This window comes from Dufourea novaeangliae, unplaced genomic scaffold, assembly GCF_001272555.1.
Source record: "Dufourea novaeangliae isolate 0120121106 unplaced genomic scaffold, ASM127255v1 scaffold55, whole genome shotgun sequence".
NCBI classification, from domain to species: Eukaryota; Metazoa; Arthropoda; class Insecta; order Hymenoptera; family Halictidae; genus Dufourea; species Dufourea novaeangliae.
Window position 1 is genome coordinate 76,582 of NW_015373934.1, and position 13,782 is coordinate 90,363.

Sequence of the window (13,782 nt, forward strand, 5' to 3'; positions counted from 1 at the left end):
TATAACAGTGTACAGTCCATCGCATAAGGGAATTAATGCAAAGTTCAAGTTTCTATTAAATCCGTTCAATAGTTCGAAGGTAGCGATTATTTCTCGCTTAATTCTTACCGAACAGTTTCAAAGTTACAAGGTCCTTTTGATTTGCTCTCCTCTAAAGTTTGAAAAGTGTGACTTAATACACTCTGATTCTGAAGTCCAGATATGGATTTCAATGATATTGAATGATATTTGGAGTTTTGGAAATGGTAATGTTGTAGGTTTACTGTTGGGAGGGAGTTCATTCTATAAAGGTGGACAGAGAGGCTGCTCTGGAAAGTGCTTGTCGGTTATCGGAAGATAGCTCCGCTCAGTTGGTTAAAGCCTGTCAGGGTCGAGAGCCACCTCATCTGCTTCAGATTTATGATGGAAAATTAAAGATACTAGCTGGAAGACATCGGGACTCTTGTTAGTACTACTTGTACCGGTTTATTGGTTATTTTTTTCTTTTTTCGTAATGTTAAAGTTCACCATTGAATAATGTTGCTCGCAGCGCCAGAAAAATATCTTGTCAGAGTTTTCGGATCAACGCCTTATACGTCGAAAGCGGTTGAGCGTCCTTTGAGATCCAGCAGCCTCGATTCTAGCGGTGTTTTCATCCTGTTCTCCGATATGCCTGTAGTTTGGTGCGGCGGTAGAAGTACTGGCGATGCTCGGCAAGCGTCCCGACGACTTGCACCTAGAAATGCGTCTTTGATGATTGAGAATAAAGAGGATAATGATTTCTGGGCGGAACTCGGAGGTGAAGTAACGACTGTAATCTAGAAAAGATTTATTAAACATTTTCAGTCAGATTACAGTGTTTGTATAGAAACGTTGAAAAAACTAAACAAAATTGCACGCTTCAGGTAAAGGTACTTATGGTACGGAAACCATCGACATCGGGGAAGAGCTTGAAAGGCATTTGTATCAGTGTGTCACAGAAGGTGACACGTTTGTTGGCGAAGAGGTTCTTGGATTTGGACAGAACTGCCTCCTTCCAGAGTCCATTTGGTTGCTAGATGCTGGAAATGTAATATGGATCTGGATTGGTAAATCATCGACGCCTAAATCATTAAGAGAATGCGTCAACGACGCCATGGTGTTTCTGTACACTCACCCAACTAGTCGAGATAGAAATACAACAATATCTGTGATTAAGCAAGGTATAGCGAATCGTTCGTTTATAAAACATTACATTTTCACAAGCTTCAGTGAAATTTTCCTCCTATTTCTTTTAGGCGCTGAGCCTTCAACATTCATTGGACTCTTTGAAAATTGGAATCACAATTTATTAAGAGACTATAAATCGTTCGATACATATTACACACTGTTGCAAGACAAAGAACCCGTAACAAAAATACAAACGTCATCGAAGTCATCAAGTGATTTCGATAGTTACTTGAAATATCCTCTTTCGGTATTAAAAAACGATCCAGAAAATTTACCATCCGGCGTTGACGTTGCGCGCAAAGAGATGCACCTCACCTTCGATAATTTCATTGCCATTTTCAAAATGGAACCCGACGAATTTGTGAAACTGCCTCCTTGGAAAAGGCAAAGACTCAAACAGTCTGCGGGTCTTTTTTAACTTACAGATCTCCGTCTTCTTATAATAAAGTATGTATGATAGTCATTATAATATAATCAGAACAAAAATATATATGTATATCGTGTATTTTATTACATGGAATTAAATTTATTAATCAAAAGAACATAGGAGCAAAATTTTATTATCTTCGAAGATCGTAGTTAAGGATTTCTTTAAAATTCACATATCATCCGAGCTTATACTTAGCAACGCCTAATGCACATTTCAAGAAGAAGTGTCCATTGCTTCTTCTACAAGTTTACGAATACTTTCGTCTTCAACGATTATGGGGCGAACTGTTTTGTTGAGTATAGCAGTGGTACCGTGCTTGTAGCGATAAGATATCGAACGCTGTCCCTTGACATTAGCGACATCATAAGGTCGCAAATAATCAACGGAACCCTTTCGAATGACGCACAGATCGATATTGGAACCAGAAGCCAAGTCGTTGAATACACCAGCACGAATTGCGTCTGCCACAAGTTCTTTGGCTTCCTCCTCCTAAATACAGTATAAAATATAAATTGCGTCATTTAGAAATAAAATTACACAGAATATCTTTCAATGAACTATGTGAGTATCGATATTCAATTAAGTATTATCACTCGTTAATTTACGAAAAATTAACTAATATTACAATTTCTACAAGAAAACCAATCCCAGCAGTAACTCGATGTATCAATTAAGAATCCTTACCGTCATATTAGGTTTCCATCTACTTTCAAATACAGACATTGCAGCTAATGATCCAGAACCCATACAGGTATACATGTGCTTATCTGCTGATCCATGAGGATAAATACAATATAATTGTGGTCCATCTAAATCACAGCCACCTAATACTAAAGCTGCTCCAATATAGCCTTTATAACGAAATAATAGATGCTTAATCATTGCATTGGCAGTGCAAACAGGTACCATACGACCTGTGTTCAAACGGTGCAACTCCAACTGACTAGATATCATCTGAGTTGTCATCTCAGTATCTGCAGCAGTTCCTGCACCGCAGCAACTTCAAAAAGACAATTACTTAATCACTGTCATTTAATACTATAGGAAAAACTATAAATTATAAGTATTAATTTTAATATTAAACTTACTACATATTTTCAGCAAGATAATGAATCTTGCTGCAATTCTTGTCAGCTACTATGGTATCTTCTGTAGCTCTTGTATCACCTCCAAGGACCACCCCATCCTTAAAAACGACTCCGGCAATCGTTGTTCCTGTCTTAACAGCTTTGGGTGTTTGAAGCCCTTTCTTTACCAGGAAATTGTTTCTGTAATTAATATAAAGTTAAATGAAATCAATAGTTACTTCAATTCTGAATAATGTTTATGACTCTGTCGGTACTTGTATAAGCGTAACTTATTGGAAAATAAAACTGCTTTTTAAAAAATGACACAGCAGTATTAATCCATAACAGGTTATGTACTCGGAATTATTGCTTTCCGACTTCTCTGTTATACACATCATTAATGCAAGTTTTATTTCATAACATGATTCTGTAACAATGGATTACCTTCCACAAAGATCGAAAGAGAATCCTGGTGCAGGAATTTCAGGCACAAGTACTGAAGACATGATTGACTCTACACTTTCAGCACAACGAACAGAAACACAATAATGAAAAGCGCCTTTGTAAATGTTGGCGCTTGCCAGAAGATGGCAGTTTTAACGAATACAATAGTCGTATGCATATGTATACATATACACGATATCCTCACACACATATTTGTATAAACAAGCAATTCAACTGCCCACAGGAAAATTATAAACATAAATGTAATTAAAAACATAATACATTTATTAAAAGTTAAACACAAAAAAGTGCTCATGAAATAAAATACGAAACGAAAATGTGCTTTGCTTTTGTACATAAATTATTTTAACAAAAATATAAAATAATGTTATACAATGAATAGTGCTTTTTCATGCTAAATAAATTGTTCTTCAAACTGCTATGTGTCGAAGAAATGGTAATTGAACAATAAATTTCACAAAAGAGGTAACTGAAACGTGCTGATACATAACATAAAAATGCCTACAAAAACTAATGTCACGTATTGCTATAAAAATACAATGCGCCTTCCGTCGTTTGATAAAGCTTAAAAACATTAACAATCAGCCTAACAAATTACAAGAATTTGTATGATCATATCTATAAACAAGATACATCGTTAATAATTTCTGCCATCATATTTTTGTCTTGTAAAGCCGCGTCTAATTCTTCTTGATCCCATTCCAAATTGACTTTCGACAAACGGGGCTCCCTTTTGGTTGTTAATTTTAAAATACCTCTAGTCTCTATCAGTGAACACAAACTTACAAATTCGGAGCAGTCGACAGCGTGGATATTCCGTTTCTTGCAGACCTTTTTATATACTTCATGCAGCTACAATATAATTGCAACCGTATAAATTATAAAATTATACAACTTATACGTATAAACTATATGACGTGCAAACTTACTTTTCCCACTGTCACATCTTTATTCCGCCCCTTGTTTAAAATAAGTAAAAGGGAGCATAGTAGCAATTTCTGTTGTAAAGGAAATGTGCTTTCTTCCTTCTCAATATTTTGAGATCCACCATAAACTCCATTCAAGACGGTGATGACTTCTTTCAAGTCTACTGGTTTCTCTGCTACAAACTGCTGCTTTTTAGGACTTCCAGTATTTATCTCTGTAAAAAATATGAATTTCAATAATAACTGTTTGTATCACGAATATAGTTTCATAGGATCCAAAAAAACATACCATTGTTATTTGTAGGTTGTAAAATTTGTGCTAATTTATGAGATTCTGCTAGCTCTACCACTCTTCTGCTAATGTCCAAGGCTCTCCTAATATCCCCAGAAACTGCTGCAACCTTTCCAGCTAACATTTGCAATGCATTCCCAGTAAACAGGTCTGATACTTTTGCATCACTCAATCTTTCTGTTATTATATTAGATATTTGTTGTTTAGTATATGGTGGAAAATGCATTAATTTTGGTTTCAGTTCACATTTGGCCTGTAATCTAGGTAATATCCTATCTGTCAAATCCAAGGCATTGGCAATACCAATTAGCAGTAATTTTGAATTTTGTATCAATGGCCATTCAAAGATAGAATATAAAACAGATTGCCTTTGGCTTTCTAACTGATCCAATTCATCTAAAATCAGCAGTAACATTTTATGCTTGGAAATTAAATATTTCTCAATGACTGTTTTACTATTTTTCCCAGACTTTGAAGCAGTCAATCCTAACTCATGAATGATCTTCCCATAAATTGTAATAGCAGATTTCATGGTTGTACAATTAACATAGACTACTTTGAACCTGGTCTTAAACTCAGGCTTTAACATGAGCTTTGAAAGGCATGCTGTTTTCCCAGTTCCTGGAGGGCCTGAGATGTACAAAGAAGCGGACGTTCCATTTTTCAAATGTTTTTCCATGAACTTTTCTAACTGAGATAATTCCGATTCTCTACCAGGTAATGTTTCAGGTACTGAGCTGTGTAAAGCTTTACGTGCATTGCGATATTTCTCTGAGTTAAATAATTGTTTAGGAACTAGTTTCTCTTCTTTATCTGGAGATGATATTAAATGTAATTTATCTAAAAGTGTAGAGGGTGTTAGAGGAGCTGTAAATGGCTCTTGTTTCCCTATCCTCTTTTGTTTTGGAGGTGTGGAACCAAGACCCTCTGGAACGAAAACAAATAATTATGACATAATGTATTAACAAAAAATTTATTAGTAACGATAACAATACGTCTGAATGACATACCTTCGCATTCGCTCGATTTTCGAACACGTCGTGGAGTCCGTGCAACCGTGCCTTTCCCACATATTTTAACATTACTGTCCACCAACGAATTTTCTACATCTGAATCCGACTCAGATTCACTGCTACTAAAGGTAATCACCTTTTTTACTGTTGAGGTATACTTATATGAAGTTTCTCTAGCGGTCGCATTAGTAAAATCTTGTTTCGGTACATTACTTTTAGTCCCGTAAAACGAACATTTCTTCCGTATATTGAATGGAATCGTTGTTTGAATACTTGTCATGTTTATGTAAACCTTAAGACGATAAAATTATTAATACATCCAAATTTTTCCACGGACAACTTTTCCGTGAAACTTTTAACGTGCACTTCTTGACATATTCTTCTCTTTATTCTGTAACCTACAACAATTTCTTCTGTTTGAAATTTCTTCGTTTGAAAATTGTCTTCAAATACACTTAAAATAATGCACTCGGTAAAGTTACTTTCGTAATTTCAGTGATGCACAAGAACACTTAAATATATTTATTAGATAGAGTTAAAGAAACATGTTCCCACGACGCGCACAAGTGCAGTTAATAGTAAGTTTTCGCGGGAAGATCCTTTAAACGCGGGAAATCAAGAACGCGTTACAGGAAACAGATGAGCATGAATTTTCGCGCGAAAACAATCATCTTTTGAAAATACAAAGAATTGCATTAAGATGTGGGCAATAAAAAACGTAGTCTGCAAGTATTAATAATGTTTTAATGAAAATGAATAAGTAATACTATCATTTCATTGTACACATCTATAACTATTTAGTTATGTTGCCGTGTAGATATGTTAAAGATAATCTTTCTCGTCATAACAACAATGGCGGCGTATGTCGTCACGTATTGCACGTAGTAGACCATTTATTGGTCCATTTCACACTTGGCAGGAGCGTATCTATATTTATAATAAACTCGAAATTTAAATTGAAACGCAAAGAACGTGCTAGTAGATAAAAAAATGAATTGCAAAGTCCTTAATTCAAATTCACAGCAAAATTTAAAACTCGTTAAAACAATCACCCATATTTTATCACATTTTTGTTGAATTTTCCATGTAATAATTTTTGAATTATAAAAAAAACCTTTAAGGTTTTTTATGTGTCTTAATTTTGACAATCTTTAAATAAAATTGGTTGGAACAGTTTAATGTAAATGAACAATATTCTTACAATTTACGCACAATTGTAATCCCCCCTAGAGGGAAACGTATAAACTACACGCAACGACATTTCCGGATCACCGTAGAAACGAGCGTGCCTCATCCATATTGGTGTTAGAAGTTGAAGGAAACGGTGGATCTGAAGTCCACAATAATCGAGATATTCTAGAGTAATCTAGAAATCTCGTAAGGCCAAAATGAGAGCTAAGGTAAGTTTTAATTGATAGTTTCTTCTCCGTGTTAATATTTTTCGTAATTAATGAATTATTGGGTGTTTCTATTACTATTTAAACATACGGTGTTTCGATTACTACGTGCGTGGCTACGTGATACAATGTTGTAAATACGATCATTTTGTCGTGTATTTGTGATGTATTTTATATCATAGAGAACGATAAAAGAAATAATAAAGTTTGGTAAAAAGAAATTAAAGTGAACTTCCAATTTTCAGTGGCGAAAGAAGAGGATGCGCAGGCTAAAGCGTAAAAGGAGGAAGATGCGTGCAAGGTCCAAGTAAATTTTGTATCCATGATCTCTGTAAGTATATAAATTGTATTTTTGAGTTTAATTATGTGGCACACTAACTTTGTATAGTTTTATTAAATCAAAGCATGTTAATTAAATATATATCTTCATAAGTTGAAAATTATTTTGTGTAAGACATATCTAACAATAATTAATACAAAAATAGTAGTGCAGAAAATAATGACTAATATAATTAACAAACTGAAGTATTATCATTACTAAAGACTTATGAAGAACAGAAAGATACAAAGTTTAATAAAGAAGTAATGAAAATATCAAGTTTCGTTGTAGTACTTCTTGTACGCAATTCTTGCTACCAAAATTAATATATTTTATAGTACTTTTAAATATGGTTTTAAGCTTATTAAACATTTCTTTCAGCTGTAGGACTAACATCATCAGTTCCAACACTATCAAACTTGATCAACCTGAACAACGTTCCATCAGCAGTTGAATGTCAACATTTCATTCCATTGTTTCTATGCAGAGAGTTTATGTTTTATTAATGTACACAGCTTGTGCGATTAAATAAACCTTATTAAACAAAACACGAAGTCCCTCTTTATTATCTTGTGTATTTAAGCTATATAAGGAGTTTAAAAGATATATTAAAAAAAAAAATGAAACATTTTAATATAATTTAGTAATTTCGTATAATTTGTTGATATTTGCGTATTCATATTTATAACTAGAGAAAAACTAGGTATAAGAAATACAGCGTTAACGTTATATAGAACTGTAAACATAACCTTAAATATTACGTGTGCAAGATGCGAAATCGATTACTATCAAACCTATTACAAACAAGAAAATTGTTTTATGAACATTTCAAACTTCGCACAAACAATGTAATAACGTATTCTCAATTAAAACAAGTTCAAAAATTTTCAACTAAAAGTGATGAATTTAAGAATATTGAAAATGTGGAAACCAGTTCGCATAACCTTCCTGCTTCATTCGGATCCAATTACAAAGTCTTTGATGACAAAGATGCAGAAATTATTCTCGATGCTAGTGAAAAAGAAATAATTAACTTGGAGGATTTGCAACTTGAAGAGGAATATTATAATCCTTACGAGGGAATAAATTTGGAACGTAAGTTAAAATTGCTATACATGCTGAATTGTTGCTATAATATATTTAATGTAAAAGATACCAACCTACGTATTAATATTTATAACTGAGAATCTTTCATTTAAAACAAAATTTGTATTAGGTGGAGTTAATGGAGTATTCGAAATAGATGACTTAGTACCACTGCTGCAAAGAGAAAACGCTGTAAATATTTTTGTAGCAGCAGTTCCTCCTGAACTATCATATGTTAGTTATATAGTTGTAGTCACAGGAAAATCACAGAAGCATATGAAAGGCCTCGCTGCTTTTATTAGGAAGGTATATAAATTAAAAAGGTGCAAAACAGATTTAATACCACAGATTGAAGGCAAGGATTCAAAGGACTGGGTTGCTCTAGATTTAGGTGCATATATTTTGTCACAGTATGTCATTCATATATTTGAAAAATAGATAGATGTTAGCTTTGCATTATCTATTTTGTAGGTAACATCGCATTACACATTTTCTCACAGCCTGCGAGAATGTTATATGATTTGGAAACTTTATGGTCAGTTGGTCCTGATTACGATGAGAAGAGTAAGGTATCAGATGTGGACATTATGGAGCAATATAATACATTTTTGTCCGATATGAACCCTATTGATGATACCGATTATATTAAAAATGAGTCTACCAAAAAAGATTATAAATAAAACTGATTAATAAAACAAATAAATGAATAAGACAATTTGAAGGTTATACTGAATAAAAGTATTGTGTATCAAATTATAACCCCTGTACATACGAGATAGTACAATATATCAATATTTTAAATTAGATCTTTAAAAATTTTTAAACATTCAGACAACTGTATTATAACCTACACTGCATTTTTTGTAATAATAATTTTATAAAATCCGAATACATAAATGTATGAAGGACGAATTAATAATATCAGAACTACATATATATGTATATATACAATACATATAAATGTGCTATGAAGAAGTATGCTGTGAATGAAGAATTTGCAATTTCAAATACGATTATTATGTAATAATACGGGAGTTATTTACAGTACGCATGTCTGATCGAAGTTCGTCTCATTGTCAGATGTAAAGAAAGGGGGTGCCCCATACCCCCCGCCACCCGCCACATTCGTTTAATGATGTTTCTGAAGTGATTCGCTTAGACAGCGTCCATATCTGAAGACGCTTTATCTCGGACTAGCAAAATGGAATCTTATCAAATTATCTACTTCATTTCACACGCTGACTAATCGTTCCGATATACACATTTATATATGTATATGTATACATGTTCTCGTTTTGATTTGAGTTGCCATACTTAGTTTTAAATCTTGCGTGTCGATCCGAATGTAATTTACAGTATTGTTTGTACTGTACTATTCTCCAAGAACGACATTGAACGACGACTGCAAATTTCACTTGAAACTTGGAAGATAAAAAGTATATCTACATCAAACGTGAAATATATGTTCCTTCATTAAAATGTCTATGCAATTAAATTCATTATAAGAACGACGTTTTATTCCTATGTGAATGAAAGAACAATTAAAATATCAACATTATTTCGGTAATGTATGTAAATCTTCACGAGCGTCTTTTTTTCTTCAAAAAATTTAACAATATTTCGGTATATAATTTGTTATTTTTTATTTCAGAGATTTATACGATTACAAAACATTGAAACAAATATTAGTAATGATAAAGATATCTGAAGCCAAGGAAAGAGAACAATGAAATGTTGAAAATAATTTGCTTGGTCTCACCCAAAAATGGCAAACAATCCAGAGTTAGTTTGTAAAAAGAAGGCCCCTCGTTTTCTAAAAGTTCCTTTAAAATCGACTGAACAGATTTATCTTCTGTTTGTAATTCCAACATTCATTGCATGTTTTGTATACATAATTCACTTCTCTGCTGATTTGGTGGTTGCTGTACAACATTTCAATGAAAATAATCCATTATGGGGATGGTGTACTATTATTTTCATGTATGCACCAGCAATCATGTACTTTATGTTAACTGTTTCAAGGCCAGATTGGTGGATGACAGATGATGACAAACTAACAAAAGGTGTCTTTGTTTGGTTCTGCCTTCAATTCTGTCAGTTGGTTGGATTCGTCTTTTTTTCACTTTATAGGTATTTCCTTTATACTTGTATTATTACTACCGTCATTATTTTTTATAAAACTAATCAGTGATACTTTTCTAGGTATGCAGGACTCATAGTGCTATCCGTGGATGCTATTATGTTATCTGGAAAAGAGAGAACTAAGACTCTAGATATAGCAGCTGCGCCAGCAGCTATAGAACTATACTTTTTCTTACAAGCTTGGTTTCAGGCAGCTCCTCAAGCTATCTTTCAAACACATTTACTCTTCCGTGAATCATCATCCCATCAGAGTCACCAATCTGGTACTTTTTACTTATGTCATATATTGTATAGCATAACAGGAATTATTTTACAAATCTGAGAATACCAATTTTAATACTTAATTTGTTTTGTAGTGGTCATAAGGGCACTTTCCATTTTTATGTCCATTGTGATACTGGCCATTCAAACTACTTCTATGCAACGATTTGAAAGTCAACGTGTTAATGGCAGAAAATTACCATGGGCAATGTGGTTAAAAAAATACTGTGATCAGGTATTTTCATATGTAATATTTTATATAAATCTTATCAGAATAAGTTCATTTTTGAAACTACTAACTTGACTTCCACAATTAGGAACTCTGTAATCTTGAAGAAAAAGCTCCTCTAAATTTAGCAGATGTAAAAGAGGAAGACTCTATCCATACAAATAATCCTACAGAGGAATCGAAAAAATTTGAAATACCTGCAATAGAAAATCGGGATGAGGAACGAATTTATTCTGATATCTGTTTAGATCGTCAAATATCTGTAACACCTCCGTTACCACCAAAAAACGTGCGAATTATACCACCTCCGACTCCTTTGCGGGGAATTACCACAGTCACACCTTTACCTATTCCTGATGCACCAGCTCCGCCCATACCGGATTCAGTATGTACAATCATAGAAAATGAGTCTGAGAATGTACTTACTAAAGCAGTGTCTGCTGCAGAAAAAAACAAAAGCACTTTACATAGTTTAAAAGTTCCACAACGAAGATATACAAAAAAATGTTTAGAAGAAGATGATCCTGTAGGCAAATTTCTATGTTTCTTATGGTGGTTTTGTTTTATTCTCGCGCGTATACTTGCTATTGCAGTATTCTATGAATTTTATCCAATTTATTTAGCCATTGTGATTAGTATACACTATGGCATAATGCTGTTGTACCTCTTTTATTATACGGAATATTACGATGGCATTAGTTTTATGGTTAATTTATGGTTGGGATTAGTTTATATAGTTAGCTTGATTGAGTATAGAATTAAATTTAAATACGCAGACAAGTGGCTGTTACCATACTATGTCTTTGTAGTACTTCAAAATACACTTCTGACATTAACTTGGTATTTCTATGCAGACTGGCACGGATTCTGGTATTCTTACATATTTTATGTAATATTTACAAGCATGGCGCTCTGCATTTTATCAACCACAGTTTATTGTGTTTTACTTAAACCAAAGAAACGTAGAATATATACCAGTTGACAAACAATTAATATTATTTCATGGTAGATTTATTGAAATGTGATTTTAAAAATGCTTTAATCTATTCTTAAATATTGCATCAACATGTTTTTCGTATTTATGTGAACTCGGTTCAACACAGTTTCGTTCGCTCTACAAAGGTATAGTAGCAAATCATTGTGTAATGTGACGATGAGGTACTTTATCTAATTACAATTACAATAAAATTTTTTTAATATAGAATTCGATACATTTAGGACTGATGTCGATCGTTAGGTAATATGTTAAAAATGTATTTATCGTATATTATTATAAATTACAGGTAGCTATATGTAATATTTATAAAAAAATGATCCGTCTAAGAATGTTTTACAAATAGTTATTATATCCGGCAGCACTTTTTCTTATCTGCGAATTTTATACATGTACAATAGTATTTACATTACTATGCATTTATATACAAAGACAACTTTAGATATTTATAAGAATACTACTTATAAGTAATAAAGTGTAAACAACATATTTATTATATATATATATATATATATATATTCATCATGTATATCTTAATCTTGTTTTTAGCTCTGAAGACTTTTTATACATTAAATTGAAATACTTATTTTGTAAAAATGTTTGTAAAGGTTAGCTAAAAACCATTTACTTTCACAGTATTTGTGAAACAATATTAAAAAATAAGTACATTACATTATTCATATGCGGCTGCTTACCTTAGCAGGCAAACCACTATGAAATTATTATTATTAAAATGGTACAATAATATAATTAATAAAAACACATTAATAAATCTGATTTGATACAAAATATATGCTTTCTTACACATCCCCCTTCAATTTGATTCACACCATTCATTTGCACATAGGTGTTCTTTGGATAAAAAAATTTTGGTCTCATACGTGTATATTGGAATCTCTGTGAAGGTTTCCCAATTGTGCTTCAAAGAGAATGTCATTTAATAATTTCTCAGCTATAATTCTCTGGTCTAATCTCATATTTCTGAGTTTTGCTGCTACATTCCGCCCAATCGCATCAAACTCATCTTCCATTACAAATGAGTTGTTGTGTGATATCTTTAAAAGATCTGTAGATTCAGCTTCCTCTGACTTATGTCTTCGACTTATGGGAGTTTCACTCCACTCATTAGACTGATCGTAAGTTTCTTCATTTGCTGGCTGGCATTCCTCCTATGTAAATACAATCTGTCATTTCCATATTAACTATAATTCTTATTCTGTATAATTTCTGGAATAATTCGCTTACTGTCTTATAACACTTTCTGTAACCTCGTTTTGTACGAACCAATTCTGGACACTTATCAGCTGACAAATCAATATATACCATTGCAGGTTTCCTCTGATTTGATTTACATTTAATTTTATCAATCATGAATGGATGCACCCTCTGTAGAACACTTAAATTAATAAACATAACAGTCACTAAATAAAATTTTAATATTCTAAATATTAAAATATCTTACTTTAATGTGGCTTAAAAAATTTCCGGTAGATTTCAAGTTTCCATTCAAGTGTTTTTGGCATTGTAAACATCTCACTGTGACATTGGTGTCTTCTACTCTAATTACTGTAAAAAATTCCCCATCCAGAATGGCTGGTAATCGTATTGGAGTGAGCGTCATGCTTTGCTGTGTATTTGATTGAATTTGTGAAATTTGATTCGGTTGATCTTGCTGGTGTTGTTGTTCTTGCTGTTGTTGATGCAAAGTAGGGGTTTCATGACTTTCTTGATTCTCTAATTCTATGCTCCGAGCGGAAGCTTGTCCACTCACAGTCTGTGATATTTCTCTTTGTGAATTTGTAGTATCAATCATACATGTGTCAAACGATTCAATTTTTGTCTCGAACCTTTGTGCAGGGAATGTATCCATGATCTTGTGATACATTCAATGTTAATTCTAATAAATAAGTAAGTTGAGTAGAATGTTCAAGAGCTTAGTAAATAAATTCTTCATGTATACTACTCTGTATACC

At 32.8% G+C, this 13,782-nt stretch overlaps 6 protein-coding genes and 1 long non-coding RNA gene across 7 annotated transcripts in view; 4 read left to right on the plus strand and 3 right to left on the minus strand.

Annotated features, from left to right (window-relative positions):
• LOC107195193 (villin-1) overlaps nucleotides 1-1,663 on the plus strand; it is a 4,786-nt gene extending 3,123 nt beyond the window's left edge. The window contains exons 6-9 of the mRNA XM_015584989.1: nucleotides 258-444; nucleotides 530-778; nucleotides 885-1,181; nucleotides 1,257-1,663. Of these exons, the coding sequence (XP_015440475.1) occupies nucleotides 258-444; nucleotides 530-778; nucleotides 885-1,181; nucleotides 1,257-1,606 (1,083 nt within the window). The 3' untranslated portion in view covers nucleotides 1,607-1,663. The remainder of the gene's footprint in view (nucleotides 1-257; nucleotides 445-529; nucleotides 779-884; nucleotides 1,182-1,256) is intronic.
• Nucleotides 1,664-1,736: 73 nt separating this feature from the next.
• LOC107195204 (proteasome subunit beta type-7) lies at nucleotides 1,737-3,223 on the minus strand. Its single transcript, XM_015585004.1, has 4 exons — nucleotides 3,130-3,223; nucleotides 2,707-2,886; nucleotides 2,303-2,618; nucleotides 1,737-2,107 (listed from the first exon to the last, which is right to left on the minus strand). Exons 1-4 carry the CDS (start codon nucleotides 3,189-3,191, stop codon nucleotides 1,832-1,834), a joined length of 834 nt encoding a protein of 277 aa, XP_015440490.1. The 5' UTR covers nucleotides 3,192-3,223; the 3' UTR covers nucleotides 1,737-1,831.
• A 260-nt stretch (nucleotides 3,224-3,483) lies between these two features.
• Nucleotides 3,484-5,920, minus strand: LOC107195210 (cell division control protein 6 homolog). Its single transcript, XM_015585011.1, has 4 exons — nucleotides 5,379-5,920; nucleotides 4,366-5,295; nucleotides 4,080-4,291; nucleotides 3,484-4,002 (listed from the first exon to the last, which is right to left on the minus strand). The coding sequence occupies exons 1-4, from the start codon at nucleotides 5,659-5,661 to the stop codon at nucleotides 3,769-3,771; spliced, it is 1,659 nt and encodes a 552-aa protein (XP_015440497.1). The 5' UTR covers nucleotides 5,662-5,920; the 3' UTR covers nucleotides 3,484-3,768.
• A 730-nt stretch (nucleotides 5,921-6,650) lies between these two features.
• Nucleotides 6,651-7,645, plus strand: LOC107195240. The gene is made up of 3 exons (XR_001516358.1): nucleotides 6,651-6,781; nucleotides 7,024-7,109; nucleotides 7,479-7,645. It is a non-coding gene; the product is annotated as an uncharacterized LOC107195240 (long non-coding RNA).
• Nucleotides 7,646-7,867: 222 nt separating this feature from the next.
• Nucleotides 7,868-8,863, plus strand: LOC107195154 (mitochondrial assembly of ribosomal large subunit protein 1). The gene is made up of 3 exons (XM_015584941.1): nucleotides 7,868-8,192; nucleotides 8,314-8,574; nucleotides 8,655-8,863. Exons 1-3 carry the CDS (start codon nucleotides 7,868-7,870, stop codon nucleotides 8,861-8,863), a joined length of 795 nt encoding a protein of 264 aa, XP_015440427.1.
• Nucleotides 8,864-9,948: 1,085 nt separating this feature from the next.
• On the plus strand, nucleotides 9,949-11,797 carry LOC107195238. Its single transcript, XM_015585042.1, has 4 exons — nucleotides 9,949-10,313; nucleotides 10,386-10,588; nucleotides 10,682-10,821; nucleotides 10,904-11,797. Exons 1-4 carry the CDS (start codon nucleotides 9,949-9,951, stop codon nucleotides 11,795-11,797), a joined length of 1,602 nt encoding a protein of 533 aa, XP_015440528.1.
• Nucleotides 11,798-12,627: 830 nt separating this feature from the next.
• Nucleotides 12,628-13,701, minus strand: LOC107195233. The gene is made up of 3 exons (XM_015585036.1): nucleotides 13,272-13,701; nucleotides 13,055-13,195; nucleotides 12,628-12,978 (listed from the first exon to the last, which is right to left on the minus strand). The coding sequence occupies exons 1-3, from the start codon at nucleotides 13,692-13,694 to the stop codon at nucleotides 12,685-12,687; spliced, it is 858 nt and encodes a 285-aa protein (XP_015440522.1). The 5' UTR covers nucleotides 13,695-13,701; the 3' UTR covers nucleotides 12,628-12,684.
• Between the last annotated feature and the right edge of the window lie 81 nt (nucleotides 13,702-13,782).

Bases quoted from the DNA above. Each gene is read 5' to 3' on its own strand.
- LOC107195204 (XM_015585004.1), bottom strand. From the start codon at position 3,191: ATGTCTTCAGTACTTGTGCCTGAAATTCCTGCACCAGGATTCTCTTTC. The intron at 2,887-3,129 runs GTAATCCATTGT...TATTAATTACAG, and splicing joins TCTTTCGATCTTTGTGGAAG to AAACAATTTCCTGGTAAAGA. The intron at 2,619-2,706 runs GTAAGTTTAATA...GTCTTTTTGAAG, and splicing joins TATCTTGCTGAAAATATGTA to TTGCTGCGGTGCAGGAACTG.
- LOC107195210 (XM_015585011.1), bottom strand. From the start codon at position 5,661: ATGACAAGTATTCAAACAACGATTCCATTCAATATACGGAAGAAATGT. The intron at 4,292-4,365 runs GTATGTTTTTTT...TATTTTTTACAG, and splicing joins ACAACCTACAAATAACAATG to AGATAAATACTGGAAGTCCT. The intron at 4,003-4,079 runs GTAAGTTTGCAC...ATTATATTGTAG, and splicing joins AAGATGTGACAGTGGGAAAA to CTGCATGAAGTATATAAAAA.
- LOC107195154 (XM_015584941.1), top strand. From the start codon at position 7,868: ATGCGAAATCGATTACTATCAAACCTATTACAAACAAGAAAATTGTTT. The intron at 8,193-8,313 runs GTAAGTTAAAAT...AATTTGTATTAG, and splicing joins CGAGGGAATAAATTTGGAAC to GTGGAGTTAATGGAGTATTC. The intron at 8,575-8,654 runs GTGCATATATTT...TCTATTTTGTAG, and splicing joins CTGGGTTGCTCTAGATTTAG to GTAACATCGCATTACACATT.
- LOC107195238 (XM_015585042.1), top strand. From the start codon at position 9,949: ATGGCAAACAATCCAGAGTTAGTTTGTAAAAAGAAGGCCCCTCGTTTT. The intron at 10,314-10,385 runs GTATTTCCTTTA...ATACTTTTCTAG, and splicing joins GTCTTTTTTTCACTTTATAG to GTATGCAGGACTCATAGTGC. The intron at 10,822-10,903 runs GTATTTTCATAT...TTCCACAATTAG, and splicing joins TAAAAAAATACTGTGATCAG to GAACTCTGTAATCTTGAAGA.
- LOC107195233 (XM_015585036.1), bottom strand. From the start codon at position 13,694: ATGTATCACAAGATCATGGATACATTCCCTGCACAAAGGTTCGAGACA. The intron at 13,196-13,271 runs GTAAGATATTTT...AGTGTTCTACAG, and splicing joins ATTTTTTAAGCCACATTAAA to AGGGTGCATCCATTCATGAT. The intron at 12,979-13,054 runs GTAAGCGAATTA...GTATTTACATAG, and splicing joins ACAGAAAGTGTTATAAGACA to GAGGAATGCCAGCCAGCAAA.